The following is an 18,004-nucleotide window of genomic DNA, read 5'->3' as shown; positions in this document are numbered from 1 at the left end:
GCGGTGGATCTATGGCTTTTGGGGTTTTCTTTCGTTTTTGGGTGTGATCCTGTTCGTTTTTGGGGTGTTTTTGACGTGTTTTGGGGACTCCGTTGGGTTTCGTTGGGTTCTCGTTTGTCGTTAAGGTAAATGGGAGTGGATTGTCGGTTTTGGAGACGATCAGGTGTGTTTAGGGTGATTTTGGGGGTAAATTCATAATTTTTGGTGTTTTTTCTTTTGATCCCGTTCTTTTTTGGGGTGTTTTTGATGTGTTTTGGGGTTTCTGTTGGGTTTTGTTGGGCTTTCCGTGGTCTTCATGGTGGAAAAGTGTAAATTGTGGGTTTTGGAGAACATCAGGTAGGTTTAGGGGGACTTTTGGGGCATATTCATAGTTTTTGGCGTTTTCTTCTGTTTTTTTTTGGTGTGGTCCCGTACTTTTTTGGGCAGTTTTTGAGGTGTTTGCCAGTGTCTGTTGGGTTTCGTTGGGTTCGCTTTGGTCATCATGGTGGAAAATGGTAAATTGTGGGTTTTGGAAAACATCGGGTAGGTTTAGGGTGGTTTCGGGGTGGATGTATGGCTTTTGGTGTTCTCTTTCTTTTTTGGGTTTGATCCTAATCTTTTTTTGGGGTGTTTTTGACGTTTTTTGGGGTCTCCGTTGAGTTTCGTTGGGTTCTTGTTTGTCGTTAAGGTAAATGGGAGTGGATTGTGGGTTTTGGAGAAGATCAGGTGAGTTTAGGGTGGTTTTGGGACAAATTCATATTTTTTGGTGTTTTTTCTTCTGATCCTGTTCTTTTTTGGGGTGTTTGAGGTGTTTTTGACGTGTTTTTGGGTTTCCTTGGAGTTTCGTTGGGTTTTCCATGGTTATCGTGGTGGAAACGGGTAAATTGCGGGTTTTGGAGAGCTTCAGGTAGGTTTAGGGGTCTTTTGGGGTGTATTCATGGTATTTGGGGTTTTCTTCTGTATTTTGGGGTGATCCTTTTCTTGTTTGCTTTTTTTTTTTTACGTGTTTTGGGGTCTCATTTGTGTTTTAGTTGGGTTCTTGTTGGTCATCATGGTGAAAAAGAGTAAATTGTTGGTTTTCGAGAACATCAGGTAGGTTTAGGGGGACTTTTGGGGTGGATCTATGGCTTTTGGATTTTTCTTTCGTTTTTGGGTGTGATCTTTTTTATTTTTGGGGTGTTTTTGACGTTTTTTGGGGTCTCCGTTGGGTTTCGTTGGGTTCTCGTTTGTCGTTAAGGTAAATGGGAGTGGATTGTGGGTTTTGGAGACGATCAGGTGAGTTTAGGGTGGTTTTGGGGGGAAATTCATAGTTTTTGGTGTTTTTTCTTCTGATTCCGTTCTTTTTTGGGGTGTTTTTGACGTGTTTTGGGGTCTCCGTTGGGTTTTGTTGGGTTCTGGTTGGTCATCATGGTGGAAAAGTGTAAATTGTGGGTTTTGGAGAACATGAGATGAGTTTAAGTTTTTTTGGGGGGTGAATCTATGTTTTTGGGGGATTTCTTCTGTTTTTTAGGGTTTTCTTCTTTTTTGGGGGTTGTCTCATTCTTTTTGGGGGTGTTTTTGACGTGTTTTTGGGTTTTGTTGGGTTTTTGTTGGTCATTATTTTAAATAGGAGTGGTTTGTGGATTTTGGAGAACATCAGGTAGGTTTAAGGTTTTTTTGTGGTGAAATCATGGCTTTTTTTTTTTTAGGATCTGTGTTGATTTTGGGGTGGTTTTGAGGTGTTTTGGGGTCTTCATTGGGTTTCGTTGGGTTCTTGTTGGTCATTATGTTGAATGGGAGTGAAACGTGGGATTTGGAGAAGATCAGGTGAGTTTAGGGTGGTTTTGGGGGGAAATTCATGGTTTTTGTTTTTTTTTTTTCTTCACGTTGTGAGGAATGTTTTTGATTAAGAGCAATTGATTAAGAATGAATATGTGCTGCATTTGTGCCTGCACTTATACCACCAGATAACAGGAGCCTCTCGGACCCCGAGAACCAGATCAAAAACAACCTCATGGTTCAGATTTTAATCAAGGGGTCTGAGATAAGGAGGACTGTTCACAAAGGGACAGGTTAGGAATATGTATATGTATAGGAATGTTTATGTATATGTAACTCTTTACTAAAGCAATTTGCCATGTTAGGCGTGTACGACTTTGGTGGGACTACCCGCCCCGTGCTGCATGGAACTGAGTAAACATACCTACTTTACAATCTTACGGATTGTGGAGTCAGCTTTCTGTGAGTCATTTTGGTGAGCCAGGCAGGAGACACTCTGCTCGGCTGTGGGATCGGCTGCAGCGTGGACACCCCTAGGTGCACCCTGAGCGTTTTGCTCGGAGGGGACTCCACTCTCGGCTGCTCACCGCAGGAGCAAAGATCTCCCGAAACTGCAGACAAACGGTATGTTTTCAGCTGCTGGAGGGATACTAACTGGAGTGTTAATAATTGTATGTGTTTTTATGTATGTATTTTGTGTTGAAAGTATTTGTGTAAGTGTAAGGGTTTGAAACAAAGTGTTACAAGTCACTTCACGAAGAACACAGTCAGAGACAACACTTGTTTGGTTGGTTTGGTTGGTTATCATTCTAAATTATATTCCTGTAGTATGAATGAGATGTGCTGGAGGCCTCCGTGTGCGATTGTGCTGTGTGAGTGAGACGCAGCGTTGCTGCAAAGCGAGTGCAGAGTTCCGATCCGTGGTTCTGTACTCTCCGCAAGGGGAGTGGGCAGAGATGAACAAAGTGCTTGACAGACTGAAAAGAAGTGCTGTTTTATCCAAGTTTGAGTGGTGGTGCCTAATATATGGGCCCGGTGTATCTTGTGTATCTCGTGTATCCTATTTTTGCTCTTAAATGTTTTGACTGTGACAAGAACAAGGCAGGAGCATGATCTGACTCTACTGGTGCTTTCGGCTGTGCTTCCTGCAACATATGAGGCCCGCACAGGCCGAGACCTGGACTCGCTGAGACCTGAACAGGCCGAGAGACTGGAGCGGCGCCGAGAGACTGGAGCGGCGCTGGGAGACCAGAGAAACTACGGAGGGACTACCGCTGGACGGAGAGAGCCCTGGGACGCTGCAGAGCCACGGACGGCTCTGAGAGACAAAGAATAGACCTGACAGAAGCTGCAAAACGCGGGGAAATTGAAGTAATTGCGGAACATCCGAGATCGAGTTGCTACGGGAGATCAGAGGCGTCAGTGGACACCGGCAGTCGACTCTCACCGTGAGGCGAGTCGGCACAGAGCAGAGGGGCGGACATCAGGACCCTGCAGCCTGTCTGACGTAACCATGGAGGCAGCGGCAGCAGCGGCTGTGCTGCTTCACTCTAGCATTCTTTTTATAAAAGGTTTATCTTGCAATGCAAAAAGGACTATTAGTCCCCAGATTGGTGTTATAACCATTACTAATGACGACTTAGCTCTATTGCAGGGCAGGAGTGCAGAGACGCAGATTACACTGCCAAATGACCACCAGCAGGCTCTTTCACAAACCTAAGGTTGCAGCTGGCACTGCCTGCAGCCGTATAGCAGACGTTACACTCTCTTTCCTAACTAGTAATCATATGTCTCATCCATTTGTGGTGAATGGTCAGTGGCAAAAAGGAGGATGCCACTGACACTAACAGCATGGGTAATAGGAGTAGTATAAGTGACACAGGTGACGGTGCGGAGCGCTCTGCCTGCTGCTCACCTTCGCCTGACAATGTGACTTGTATCTACAAGAATGTATCTACAAGAAGTGGCGATGTGACAGAGATCCTTATTGTAAGGATGGAAGTGATGAAATTAACTGCCCTTCCTGGACCTGCAGGCCAGACCAGTTCAGATGTGAAGATGGGAACTGTGTCCATAGGAGTAGGCAGTGCAGTGGTGTGAGAGACTGTCTGGATGGCACTGATGAAACAATGTTATTCAGTGCTCTGGACCTGGCAAATTCAAGTGCAGAAGTGGAGAATGCATAGATATCAATAAAGTGTGTAACCAGCAGAGAGACTGCAAGGACTGGGGTGATGAGCCCCTGAAGGAATGCAACATAAATGAATGTGACTGTCCAGCTGAGTTTGAGTTTGTAAACAAGAGAAACTGTGGAGGTATTGATGAATGCCAAAACCCTGGTATCTGTAGTCAAATCTGTATCAACCTGAAAGGTGGCTACAAATGTGAATGTAGCCGTGGCTATCAGATGAATCCTGCTACAGGAACCTGGAAAGGGCCATACGGCAAAGCAAATTAGATAACTGTTATTTAACTTGTCAGAAGATAAAAAAGAAAGTGTTTCAACAAGCAGCCATGGGAGGGAAGAATCACTGAACCCCCGATGTGGGGTGACCTTATCGCTCTTTTTAGGTACCTCAAGGGAGGCTGTAGCGAGGTGGGGGTTGGCCTGTTCTCCCACGTGCCTGGTGACAGGACGAGGGGGAATGGGCTTAAGTTGAGCCAGGGGAGTTTTAGGTTAGATGTTAGGAAGAATTTCTTCACTGAAAGGGTTGTTAGACATTGGAACAGGCTGCCCAGGGAAGTGGTGGAGTCACCATCCCTGGAAGTCTTCAAAAGACGTTTAGATGTAGAGCTTAGGGATATGGTTTAGTGGAGGGCTGTTAGCGTTAGGTTGGAGGTTGGACTCGATGACCTTGAGGTCTCTTCCAACCTAGAAATTCTGTGATTCTGTGATTCTGTGACTGTACCTTGTTTTACTGACTACTGAAACAGCTGTGAGAACTGCAGAAAGGGACCCACGCATCCAGAATAAAAGGACCAGTAACTACTGAAACTTGGAGGGTTGAGTCCGCTCCTGGGAAACTGAAACTCAAGCTAAGGGAGAACTAATATTCTGGCAACGAGGCTCTGCATGAATTAAGGATGCTAAATAAAGGGGACAAGCCTAAAGGGAGAAAACGGAGAAGGCAAGACCGGGGCAGGACCCTCCACTGCGGTGTGTATGGTCTACCGAGGGAGGCAACCCCTATGGGTATTGACTGCCGAGTGAGAGGGCCTCGACCGGACTTCTCCCACACTAAGATCAGGTTGTCCCGAGAAAATAACATAAAAAAAACTTTTTTTTTAAACCTATATAAAATTGTGATTCGTTTTACAGGAGCTGGATCACCCTGACAGGCCGAACGGTAACACAAGCCTGAAGTGACCCTGAAAGCGGGCCTAACTCCTTGACTGAAGGCGTTTGCCTATTATGATCCAGCTACGTGGGCAGAAGACAGATCCTGGGACTATAGGACCCCAGTATATATACTTAATAGAATAATTAGGTTATTAGCTGTAATAGGAATAGTTATAAACGATGAGAACTGATTTAAATGAGTTATAAAGATGAGAACTGCTTTGTATCAAAATTGCCTAGCTTTGGATTATTTACTAGCACAAGAAGGAGAAGTCTGTGGAAAATTTAGCTTTAGTAATTGCTGTTTAAAGATTGATAAAAAGGGTGTTTCTTCCTATTAACTGATAGAATGTTATGTTCTGGTTTAGGATGAGAAGAATGTTAATAATATGCTGGTGTTTTAATTGTTTTTAATTGTTACAGAGCAGTGCTTACACCAAGCCAAGGACCAAGACAAATTCAGCTTCTCACTGTCCTGTCAGCAGGCAGGCTGGGAGGAGAGCTGGACTGCTCGGGGTTAGGTTGGGCATCGGACAGCAGGTGGTGAGCAATTGCATTGTGCATCACTTGTTTTGTACACATTATTACTAGTAGTACTATTATCATCATTGTTATTATTATTATTGTTATTATTTTCTTGTTTTTATCTCAACTCACAGGCTTCACTTTCCCATTTCTCTCTCCCATCCCAGAGAAGGAAGGGGGGGAGGTGAGCGAGCAAACACAAACCTGGAAGGATATGGAATGGGATTTATTTTCATGGCTGCCTGGTGGACCATGGGTTAAAAGAGTGTTATTTTTATTGTCATGTGGTGTAATTATGTTATTGTATATACCTTGTATGATACCTTGTCTTACATTATTAATACACCGGGTGATAAATAGTACATTTGTAATAACTTCATTAAAAAGGGAAGGGGATATGTCAATTATGATGTTTAAGAATTGGACCCTCCAAGAACAAACTGATGAAATCCAATTATTAATAACAGAAGAGACACGAATTGGGGATATTGAAAAGAAGATAAGGGATTGTGAGGAATGTTTTAACAATTCGTGTCCATAAAGAACAATTCTGTTTGAAATGTTTGAATCCTGTCTGCCTCTGGGCCCTGCACTGGCAATTCAATGCTTGAACCACAGCTGCAGTGTGTCCCAGTCTCCCCCTCATTCCTCATTCTAGCCAATTTATCACTTCTTAAATTTATGAACCTGTTTGCTTTTGTTATTCCGGACTTCTATTTCTAACACTGCTATAGATGTGTCTGTGAATGGCTGGGGAAGAATGTTTTAATTACCCGTGTGTCTGGGAGTTTCAGAACAACTGATAACAACTAGTGACTGTTATGGGATACTATGTGGATCTTTGGTATCTGGTTAGGGGGGGGCCGAGAAAGAAGCTGAAAAGCGGCTGGGAGACAAGATTTGAAGAAGGTGTTTTGAAGAAGGTGTTCTGTAAACGTGGGATGGTGCCCAGTAAGTACAAAGGGGAAGAGGAAGACTGCGAGCCTTCAGCATGGAAGACCCCCAGAAGAGACCCCAGAGGAGACTGCGCATGCTCCAGTAGGAGGGACTGCACCCCGGAAGCTAATTTTAATAATCTATTTTTTTAGAAGTAGTAATGAATATGTATTAGTCTAGGAGCATAAAAATCAGCTGCTTGATGTAACTGGTGTGCGTCCTGGTGGAGCGGAGACTCCCGGTGCACCCAGCACTGTTTGCTTACCTCTATTCCTTTATATTCTTTCAATAAATCCTATTTTTTTATTTAATCCTAATTTGAATCCTGAGCCATTTATAACAACGTCTAGTTTTTTTTGGGGTGTTTTTGACGTGTTTTGGGGTCTCCATTGGGTGTCTTTGTGTTTTCCGTGATCATCATGGTGGAAAAGGGTAAATTGTGGATTTTGGAGAACATCAGGTAGGTTTAGGGCTGTTTTGGGGTGGATTTATGTTTTTTTTTTGTTTTTTTTTTTTTCTCCCAAGATCCATATAAATTACATGCAAATCATTTTACATAGGGATTTATATCAAAATGCAATACACATCACGTGCACTTTAAGCTGGACTCTAGTATATGGCAAACACACCAGGGTACATATTGCTTTGAAGCCACCATTTTTTTTTAATATCATGCATACCACATAATATTCAGTCTTTTGTTTTGTGTTTCTCTGATTTTATACAAAAATACCAGTGCTTATTACACTATTTACTGGAAAATAAAAAAAAAATCAGATCTGTGTGCCCTCTTCAAATCAAAATTTTGTTGTGAGAACAACAAAATGTGTTGAACCTTTTGTACCAAAGAATTAGAGATGCGCTACAGTGCCAGTAGCTGGGGGTCTGGAAATACACACCAACAAGTGTCATAAGCTTTGCCTTTGCTGAAGGAAGATGAATAGTACAAAGAAAATCTGTCTAGTTTGTTTTACAAGCTTGTCTTTCTCAGTACGGAACAAACTGACCTCCCTGGTCTAACTTTGCAGTTGCCTATTCTGCCTTTGTCCTGCAGAGAAGAGCAAGAAAGGAACAAATCTATTTTTGCACCCCAAAAACGCATTAGAGGAGGATTATCACACCCACCTAAGGGTACTGCCTTGTTTGTTTATAAAGCACAAAGCATTTCTCTTGGACAGTCTCTGTTGCTGGCCTGTTTTGTGCCTTCCATTTATAATAAAGATATTAAGATGCTTACCCCTTGTTTTTTTTTGTTGTTGTTTGTTTGTTTTTGTTTTTTTTTTTTTTGAAGAACAGTGGAAGTGGAGAGTCGGATGACAAGCAAGAACAAACACTAGAAACACCTTGTTCCGCCCCTGCTTTTTAATCACCCAGCATCACCCTGGCTGCAAAGCAGCCTCTGCTGATTTACCTGCTTGTTAAAGCACCCCACAGGCTGCAAGTGCGGTGTGCTAGGTGTCAAGTTATATTTAACGGTGCACACGTAACCATTCATCTTCCCACAGTCGAAGCACAGAACAGCCTCTTGCTAACAGAACTCATCCCTGCTGCTGCAAGAAACCTCATGGCTTGCAGGAAAACCTCAAGCTAAGAGTTCCAAAGCAAAAGCAGAAAACGCATCATTTGTACTCTTTCTATTTGAGGGAATTCTAGCTGCTAAACGCTGCCTACATCTGAGGGCACGGTCTGAGGCGGGGGGGACGGACACTCAACACCGACTGACAGCAGGAGTGCAAAGATGCCAGCCAAGAAGGCAAAGGTTAGAGCTGAACGCTGCCTCAGCTTCCTCCAGCAGCCAGCTGGGGGTCACCTTTCACCACGCTCTCTGAGACTCGGAGCCCCGAGTTACTGCAGCCGCCACGTACAGCTGCTCCTTGCTGGCCCAAACTATTTGAAGAGTCTTCAAACTTCAGGGACCTGTTTTATGACAGCCTCAAGATCAAATTCATCTGTTCCTGAAGGCGCTGATCGTCCTGCTGTTTCTGTAGCTGTCAAAGAACAATCCTGAACTGAGGCACTCGTCTGATCAGACAGTGCTTCGGCACAGATTTGTCTTTAGCTTGACACATCAAGGTGAAGAGGAATCGATTCTTGCAAGCAACCTCTCAAGCAGGGATCTAATAAGGTGACCAAAACGACAGATCTGTTGTGCAGATCTGAGCACGTCACTCTGCAGGGAATCACTTTCAAGCCTAAGATATTTCACCCATCTCCCTGCCCCAGAGCGACACAAGGAAAGCTCTTAAGCAATTGCTAACCTCTTCTCAGTGCTCACGAGTCCCAAATCACTAATTTTACAATATATAAACCATGGCAGCTGGCACCTAGTTGGCACACGGTGACACTGCACACGTTGGCAGTGTCGTCAGGAGCTGGAAAGTCAGGGGTGAGGGGGTTAAGGGAAAACCACACATCAGTTTAGCAACTTGGCTCCCGTAGGATACTTCCTACGGCAGGAGTTTTAGCAAAGTCCCTCCCTCAGAGAGACCTGCTGGCTAATTAAAACGGGACTTCTGCTGGAGCAGTCAGAAGGCAGCAGGGTATCAGGAGATATCCAGTGGGCATCACTGTCAGTCTGTGGCAGTTTGGGGTCCAGGTATCAGTGGTTATGTGTGGTTTTCTCTGCTTCACTTTCTCCAAAGCTGTGAAAAAATATTTCTTTTACAGCACTGTACAGTCACACTTTACGGATGGAACCAGCTGCATCAACTTCCAGTACGACAGTGTTGGAAAAAGGTGCCTTTGCTGGTCAGGAGCACAACAGCTCTGGTGAGGTGTTATTTAAGTGTGTTCTTACATCTGAGTTTCCTCATAGCAGTATGTAGCTGAGGGGCTCCAGGTTTCCCAGGTAAGATTTATGTTTTTTCTCCTACCAAGCACCAGCTCAGTATACAAAGCTCTGTTAATAACACCCAAGCATGTAGATGTTAAACTGAAACTGCTTTTAAACCTATTTGTTGTTACGAAAATAGCTTCATACACCATCTTCACAGGGTAAAAATTCACATGGAAGGACAGAAAAACCCAGAAGCGCTTCCTGAGCTTCAGTTTACCAACAGCACCATCGGATTTAGATCCTGGCTGCCAGGCCAGGATGCAGGGTCTGTAAGCATTGCTGCGATGTGCAAGTGCCAAGGCAGGTTTCTGGCCTGCCCTGACTAAAACACCTTTTTTTTTTTTTTAATACAAACAGCGTGCCAGGTACGCTGTAATGCCAATGTGCCCGGTCAAAAGAGGATGTCAAACAACAGAGGCGTTTATCCTAATTTCTGGCATGAAAACACTTTTAACAGCATTCTTTTCACGAAGAAACCCCTCTCTATCTTCTCCAATGCTCCAGGATCTGCTGCAGCTGCAGCAGCCGCACTGGTACAACCCACATCTTTGCCAAATATTTTCCATAATTGTGCTTTACCTCGGCAATGTTGAGGTCACTCCTCTTCCTCCTCCAGCTGAGGAAGCAGCTCGCTGGGTCTGCCACACCACAGGTGCGCAAGCGAAAGCTGGGAACACAGGAGTCAAACTCTCAGTGCTCACGAAGCCACCAGGGCAGAGGGCTGACACAGAGGCACCCCGGATCCGCTCTCCCTTCCCGCTGCGAGGCTCGCAGCAGCCCCGACCCGAAGCGCACACAATGCTTCGCATGGTGATGTCATTGCTGATTCTGAGTCCCCAGGTGAGGATCTGCTTCACCACTCTCAACGTTGGTGTTGTTTTTTTTTTTTTTTTTTTTTTTTCTTTTAAACATTCACAGCTTATGGGAAACCATCAGGTAAACCACAGATCGCTAGGGAAGAAGTCCCACACGAGGGAAGTCCGTGCTTTTCTTCCAGGCAGTGGCACGTGCTTTAACACGCCGCGTTCGACAAAGCAGCTCTCCCCGTTTTGCTCAGTGGCAACAGGCACGACTGCAACGCACACAGCTGTAGGCAGCACCTGCAGGTCCCAAACCCTTAACCCGTTTTTAGAGAGCACCAATTTTTTAAGTAGTGCTTTTCCCTTAATCCATGACCCCTTCTTTCCTTTATTTCTATCGGGTGGCTCTCCTCCATTTTCCTCCTCAGTGTCTGAGCAGACACTGGGAATCGTTTCCGGAGGAAGGGCACTGCTGAAGCTCCTCCATCTACTCTCCGAGAAAAGAGAGTATGGTAAAGAATACATCTTTCCTTTCTTTTCCCTTTTTTAAATACAATTTCTGAAATCAACGCTGCGGCCTGGCAGCAAATACCTACAGGACTAAAGATGATTCCTCATCCTCACTGTAACGTTGTAGTTAACCTCCCAACGAACCCATCTCCCCAGGAAGCGGCCATTTGAGATGGGAAGGGGCAGAGCAAGAGGAAGCTCTCCTTAGCCTAGCTCTTCCCCCAACACCACCTCGCCACCCAGCACCAAATTCAATTCACCTGCTCCGCCCAATCACTCGAACGGGCGTCCGACGCTGGCACACGCCACAGCGGTGGTTCTGACGTGCCTTAAATCACCTCTCCGCAGAATATCTCGGGTCTGTACGCTCAAATAACGCAGTATTTGAGAAATAACGCCCAGAGCTCACACTCTGAGTGCAGCCCAACAGCACCGAAGCACTGGTAGGATAAACATTCCGAACCTGGCAACAAGGCTGACCCAAGCAACAGCACGGAACCCTTCTGCACCTTCAGCGTGGACATCAGCGTAAGGAAACACAGACCTCCTCGATCTAAATTTTAAGCGAGAAACGCAAAAGGTCACCCAACCGGCTTGTTTTCAGCAAGCTAAAGGAGAAATTAAGGCGACAACCGGGTGCATTCAGAGTCAGTCAGATCCTGAAGGCAGTTCCTTGGGGGAACGGAGGAGCAACGCGCCAGATGAGGGCTGCCTTACAGCGCACCCCTTAGAGGCACTGCTACGGAAGGAAGGCAGAAAGTTGGAACTTGAAATAGCTCGCAAGGCGCCCGTTAAGGGGGAAATCTTTCATTTTTTTCTCAGCAGAACCTCCCCTCTTCCCCCCCCCCAAGAAGGCAGCCCGGGGACTCTTTGCTTCCTTAAGGAGAGGGCAGGGACGGGGCAGGGTGGTGGGACAGATGGCCAGAGGGTCGGATGGACGGACAGACAGCCGGACAGAGGGCCCAGCAAGGCCTGAGGAAGGGCTCAGGAGCGGGAGGGAAGGGCAGGGCGAGGGGAAGGGCAGAGAAGTACAAATCTTTTTTTCCTTGTGATAACTTTTCTTGACCAAAAAACACGATTGTGAATGAGGCAAAATGAAAGATGAAACATGGGGACGTGCGGATACTCACGATGATGCAGCCTTCTATCCGCATGTTCACCTGCTCATAGAGCCACACCTGGATCCTCGACCTCTGCAGAACGAAGGAGGAGAGTAAGTTGGGCCACAAACATAGAGCACTTTTGTTCTCTCATGTGTTCAGAAATACCTGCTAGCCACAGCCACGACAGCTCCCAAACGCTCCGAGGAGCAACTCTCAGGGGCAGTTTCAATGAGCAATCTGACATTTGAGCGTTATACCATCGGGTGAATACTACACGTTCGGTGAAGAACACGTTTCCAGTCACAAGGGAAAACCCCTGCATGCCCAGCTACACGAGGGGGAAACGCTGGGCTCCTTGTGCCCACCAGCACGCCGCACAGTTCTCCATCCCCCACAAACTCGTCCCGGGACACGGCCAGGAGCCAAAAACTCACCAAGGGGAATCCCCAGACCCTCCCCACTCCCCCCACACCCCCAAATCCCCATCCCCACCCCCTCCCCGCAGTACTCACGTTCTGCAGGTAGCGGAAGATGAGGTTCTGGGGCGCTGCGTTAAGGGCTCAGCACGGGGACAACAGTTCCGGGCTCGGGGCAAGGCCCCAAACCCCACAACGAGGCCTCAGGGCCCCGGGACAAGGCCTCAAGGCTCGGGCCGAGCCCCCAGGGCCCCAGATCCGAGCCCCCTGAGGTCCGAGCCGCCCCCCACCCACCTCCCCGGCACCCCCCAGCCGCAGGAAGGATACGATGGGCTGCACCATCACCTTCTACACCTTCTGGCCCTGCCCGCGGTACGCCATGGCTGCCGCCGCCTCGCCGCTCCCGCTGCCAGCACCGCAGGCAGAAGAGGCGAAGGCTGATCGTAGAACAGGGCTTGGGGTGAAGGGAAAGCGAGGGCAGGTGGGCGCAGTCTCTGAGCTCTCCTCCTCCTGATTTTGCTTTTTCTCCCCCATTACTGAGCCGGCAGAAGTCCCCGTGAAGTCCTTTGGCACGATGAAGGCCTGCGTGAGCTCCAGCAGCAGTTTCGTCGGCGGAGGTTTTCCCTGGTGGGGCCGGGGCGTCACAGCACACACACACACACACACACACACACACACACACACACACACACACACACAGACGCGTGGTTTTGTCCAAACATTAAGTATTTACAACAAATTCGACAAGCGCTTTTCCTCTGCCAGCAGCAAATGCCTGAGGGCCCCCACAGCTTCACAAATCATAGCTGGAAGAGCCTACCGTGCCGCGAAAAGTTCGGAAAATAATTCAAAATTGATCTGCTAGGGGAAAAAAAACGATGGCTGGTGGCAGGGTACACAATACACCCGAATCTCAGCTTTGTCCTCCGCAGAGTCAGTGCCCACGCCCAAGCGCGATGCTGATGGCACCCGAACATTTGCTGTAGCAGGCAGCAGAGCCAGCAGCTCAGGGGAGCAACTTTTAAAACCAAGAGGCACTTAAACAACCCTTCATCGACCCCGTAACTGCGGCAGAGTCCCGACTGCTTGCCCCGGAGTCCTCACACCAGCAAAAAGCACCAACCAAAGCCTGGGGGAACTTTGGTACAGCACAAGAGAAGGGAGTGGGGGTAGCGGAGCCGCATGGCAGAGCTGCTGCTTTTCACCATTTGATCCTCCCTGATAATTGAAAGGAAGGCTGGGTGGGCTGACCCCCACCCCCACTCCTGGCAGCAAGTTTGGTCCACAACACACTGGAATAACGATTCTGCTCCCTCCCACCCCTACAGCTTCATCATCTGACACGGGTACAGTCAAAACAATGGCATACACGAGTAAAAGTCAAGAGTTGACATAGTAACTCCAGGATTTGGCTATCAGCTGTCTGAGAAATCAGAACACCAAAGCTTCACAATGTGCCCAACATCGAGTTGTGCCAAGGGCGGAGGAAGGAAGAAGCTTTACGTTTAAGCCTTCAGAGCATCGCTCCATCAGAAGATCGATTTGCAGCCACCATGGCGTGCCAATGGAGATCTTTCTGTGCCAAAAGAAGTGCTTTGTCCTCTCGATATCGAAGGTAACCACCTATAGTTACAGAACGGATGCACAAGACCTTAACTCTGACCAGCAGGGAAATTTAGGACAACTGAGTGCAGATCCTGCCAATTTCTACCACTTTGGACTGTGCTTTAAGTCTCATTGCAAAGCCTCAGTTAGAAAAAGGATCACCTCGGGGTATCCAACAAGAAGAACAGTTTTATTTTTGTTTTAATTTTTTTTTAATTCTACCATAGGACTACGCAGTTCAACTGTCAATCATCTCGGAGAGTTCAAGGAGGAGGTCATCCTCGTCCTTCCCTGGGTCTAAGTCGATTTCGGCTTCCAGTCTGCCTCCTGAGATTTCCCAAAGTAGCTTCTCAAAATCTTCATCCGCAGATAAGGGCGCGTTCCCTGTGGAACTCAGCCGGCGTGTCCGTGCCTCTTCTAGCTGGGAAGAAGCTGAGGTCGAGGTCTCGAGATCCATCTCCATCTGCTCCTCAAATCTTTCCGGGCTTCCAAGACGCACTTCAGGTCTTGGGAGAGCAAGAAAGAACAATCAGGATATGCCATTTCTTAACGGGAAATCCCTTTCCTGCAAACCGGCTCTTAAAACTGTAGGCAAGCCCTCCTACGCTTCAATCTTACACAGGGATTGTTATCAATCAACCCAGGGCTACATTTAGAGCCCGATGCGTTACCAGGTACATTTTTCAGTCTGGGGGTTTATCTGTGAAGCCAGGGCACCTGGAGTTGAGGTGGCATTCTTGAGGACCAAAAGGCAGAGGACACTACTCATCATCTATCACCTCACGAGGAAGTAGAACTTCACCTCATCCTCGTTCAGGTATTCAGACAACCCAAGAAGTCACCGGAAAGCTGTGCTGACTTGCAGCATTTCAAGAAAGCCTAATTAAGTAATCCTGCTAGCTGCTAGAAAGTGGTTTCAGGTGACTTATTCCTTTGATGGATTTGGGCTTTAATTATCTCAGAACCCTCATTTTTTCCCACATGTGACAGAACTTATGTTTCCCTGGGGATATACACTGATTAAGAAAAAGAGCAAGTTGGGGTTGTCACCTGTTTGGGGGATTTTCTTCAAGTCTGATGGCTGGGACGTGCTCCGGCACGTCTGAAACACCCTAGAAAGCAGCAAAACAGTATTTATGACACATGGGTAAAAGATTCCTTAATAGCTTTTTCCTCCACACTGCTTCTCCTCTGGCATTGCGGAGCTGTGGCCAAAATACAAAAGCAAGGTGCTCCTGAAGAAAGTTCACATTCACATGGAGGTTACTCATGATCTTGTGTCTTTTAAGAACATGGCATTAATGGACAAAATCCCCCACACCAGAGAAATCACAGCATCAGAGTACCGGTTAAAGAGTGCCATTCATCTCATAAATACAGAAGGGTTCTACAAGCATCCTGGAGACAGCTACTGGATTTCAAAGGAAACAGAAGGCCTGCAGAACGTTTGAGTTTTCCACCTTTTCTCCTAGAGGAGGGTAGAAATTTAGCAAGGGATCCATCTCTGCATTAGCCCCTGGCCTTACCATGGCTGCTTTTTTGGCTGGAGGTCCCATCATGTCAGCATCAAAGGCAGTCTGTAGTTCCACAGCTGCTATGGCAGAGGGATAACTCCCAGGTGCCTTACGTTTCAGTGCCTTCTTCTTGGGGAAAGTGACTTTCCCACGCGAAGGCTTCGCAGGTGTCATAAAGTTGGCTAGAGTAAAAGGAAGAGAGAACTGATACAGTCTTGCTCTGCCTCAGGAAAAATCCAGGTTCTCTTAATCATTTCCACAGTCCTTCTACACAGTTAAATGCATTTGGCCAGCAGAATTTCACCGCCATTGCCTGGATTCTCAGGAATCTTTTCCACATAGTAAACTCTGTCTACCAACAAGCCATACAAAGGAACAAAGAAACCAAAGAGCTACAGTAAATAATAATCCAGGACAAGGGAAACCTCCGACACATAGCAATCCTAAGTGCAAGCTAGGTTCACAAATATAGACGGCTTTTATATTTAAAGTCCTGCTCCCGCTAGGAAAGGAAAAAGCAGCAGTTATAGTAGGACAAGAGTGTATGCAACTGTTGTACCAGCTTCCTCTCCCTTGCAGTGATGTCCCACAGTTAAGTTGTTCTACAAAGTCCACACTTGTAGTGTCATTTTCTAGTCTCCCGTTCCTTACCTAACATCTGGCTGGCAGGAAAAGAAACAAACTAAGAAAAAGAAAGTACACCCTTCGCTTCGTAGCATTGCGTGGCAAAATGCACCCAGCCAGAGTTACAGCATGAGAATTGTCATCTTCTGTCTGTATTTCAGAAGACAACCTAAGTAACTCATAACCTTCAACTCTTACTTTTAGCTTCCTGGCCCTGAAATTGAGCTGCCACTTTCCCTGCTGGTTCAGTATTAAAGAAGCCAGCAGTAGATTTGACAGCAGCTTCCTCCTTCCGAAGCTTCTCTTGTTCTCTCTGTTGCCACTTCTCCCACCGTCTCTCTTCAAAGCTCTTCTCTGGACATTTACGAGTTCCACTCTGCTGAGTGGGCTAGAAGGAAAGAAAAGTAGTGCATGAAAAGGACAAAAAAAAAAAAAAAAATCCGTGGAGATATCGTTAAGAAAATCTGATCAGCAATCCCTCCAAAATGGTCTTGATGTGGAACAGCATATTAATATTGTTCAGGTTACTGTTGTGTTTTTTTTTCTCCATAAAATTCTGCCTGTAGCAAGAGCCATGCTTTACTATGGACACAGTCTCACATATCTGCAATATCCACCATGGCAAGCTTCTTTAAACAGATAGGATGTTCTGCTGTACATCTATTTATCACATTCTTTTTAAGCAGCAGAAAGTCATACAAGTTCCCCTATACAGTATCCACTGACTGATTGATTTCCTTGAACACAGAACTCTGGCCTTCTGTATTAAATCCTTCGTGTCTGACAGATCAAGTCAGTAAGAACAAAAAGAATTCCCTCCACGTTAACTGTGTAGATTTCAGCTGGTGCTAACAGGGTTTCTTTGTTGCTGTGGTATAAACAGACTGATTCCAAGTTTGAGGATTACAGAGCTGTCTGGAAATGCTGCTGGCGATAGGATTTAGACTGCACTGCAGCTCCTACCAGGTGCTGAAGGGTAAGAACACACTCAAGAGGGTGGCACACGGTGAGTAACAAAACTTGTCAGAATTATCAGAAATTGTACGAATGTATGTGTGTCTTCACAGAGGACTCACCTGTACATCAGGTCCAGAGGAAAGTTTAGGAAAAGGCCGGTTCAATTCCACTGTCTTCTTTTCTTCTTTTTCAGGTGCTTTAAAAAAAGACAAAAAAAAAGTTTTGTCAACGGCAGAAATAAAGAAAGCTGGGTACTTGTTTCCTTTGTGCATTTATTTCCTTGTGTCCCATGAGAGAGAGAGAGAAAGGCTACAATGTGCAAGCCATTCAGCATTTATCCATGAAGCAGATCCTGAGCAAACTGAACTTGCTCAATATGGGAAGCACCTCTCTGGGGCAGGCATTAAAGCATCTTATTACCTGTTAGTTTTGTGCTCCATAAAGATTTCTGCTCTGCTGGGGCAGGTCCGGGTTGTGCTGAGGGAGCTGGCACATTTCCTTCACTCTGCTGCATCCGCAGAGCTTTCTCACGCTTTATTTCTTCCAAGGTTTTAACACGCACTTCTCCTTCTGGCTTGACTTTTCCTGCCGGCTCCTTCGCCTGCCCTTTGCTGGGCCCGGGCAGAGCGAGCTGCTTCTTGGACTCACCCTGAATTTTGCTCTTGCTATGGGATTCTCCCGCTTTTTTCTTCTCTTCTACCAAGCGATTATTCTTTTTTTCAGACAAGGCTTCAGAGAAAGTTTTGATGCCACCTGCATGAGCAGCTCTTGCCCCTGCGCTGGAATCTTCAGTTTTACCATGCCCTTCAGCCTTGGCTTTGGCTTGAGTTTCGTGTCTCTGAAGAGCTTTCTCGCGACGGATTTCCTCCAGTGTTTTCACATGGATCTCTCCCATCGGCTTAGCAGCCTTCCCTGTCATCATCAAGAAATGAGGAGAAGCACCAACATTTAAAGAGAGTCCAGCAATATTTTAAGTCTCCAAAATTTGTCAGAGCACTAAGGAAAACTAATCTTGACTGTTCCCAATAATGCATCTTAGAACAATATTCCTAGGACAACATTCTCCTCTTCCTTTGAGCCACTTGTATTTTGAAGACCAGC

At 46.4% G+C, this 18,004-nt stretch overlaps 1 protein-coding gene across 1 annotated transcript in view; it reads right to left on the bottom strand.

Annotated features, from left to right (window-relative positions):
• Window positions 1-18,004, bottom strand: part of LOC311221794 (zinc finger CCCH domain-containing protein 11A-like) — a gene marked incomplete at both ends in the record, with an annotated part of 64,958 nt that overhangs the window by 41,580 nt on the left and 5,374 nt on the right. The window contains 13 exon segments of the mRNA XM_084307191.1: window positions 9,503-9,619; window positions 9,954-10,041; window positions 11,270-11,292; window positions 11,815-11,877; window positions 12,558-12,827; window positions 13,101-13,183; window positions 14,052-14,314; window positions 14,859-14,920; window positions 15,335-15,504; window positions 16,145-16,334; window positions 16,910-16,915; window positions 17,023-17,099; window positions 17,324-17,815. Of these exon segments, the coding sequence (XP_084163317.1) occupies window positions 9,503-9,619; window positions 9,954-10,041; window positions 11,270-11,292; window positions 11,815-11,877; window positions 12,558-12,827; window positions 13,101-13,183; window positions 14,052-14,314; window positions 14,859-14,920; window positions 15,335-15,504; window positions 16,145-16,334; window positions 16,910-16,915; window positions 17,023-17,099; window positions 17,324-17,815 (1,904 nt within the window).

This window comes from Netta rufina (genome assembly GCF_964035555.1).
Source record: "Netta rufina genome assembly, contig: SCAFFOLD_53, whole genome shotgun sequence".
NCBI lineage: Eukaryota > Metazoa > Chordata > Aves > Anseriformes > Anatidae > Netta > Netta rufina.
The sequence above is the reverse complement of the archived record's forward strand: the minus strand, read 5'-3'. Positions and strand labels throughout refer to the sequence as shown.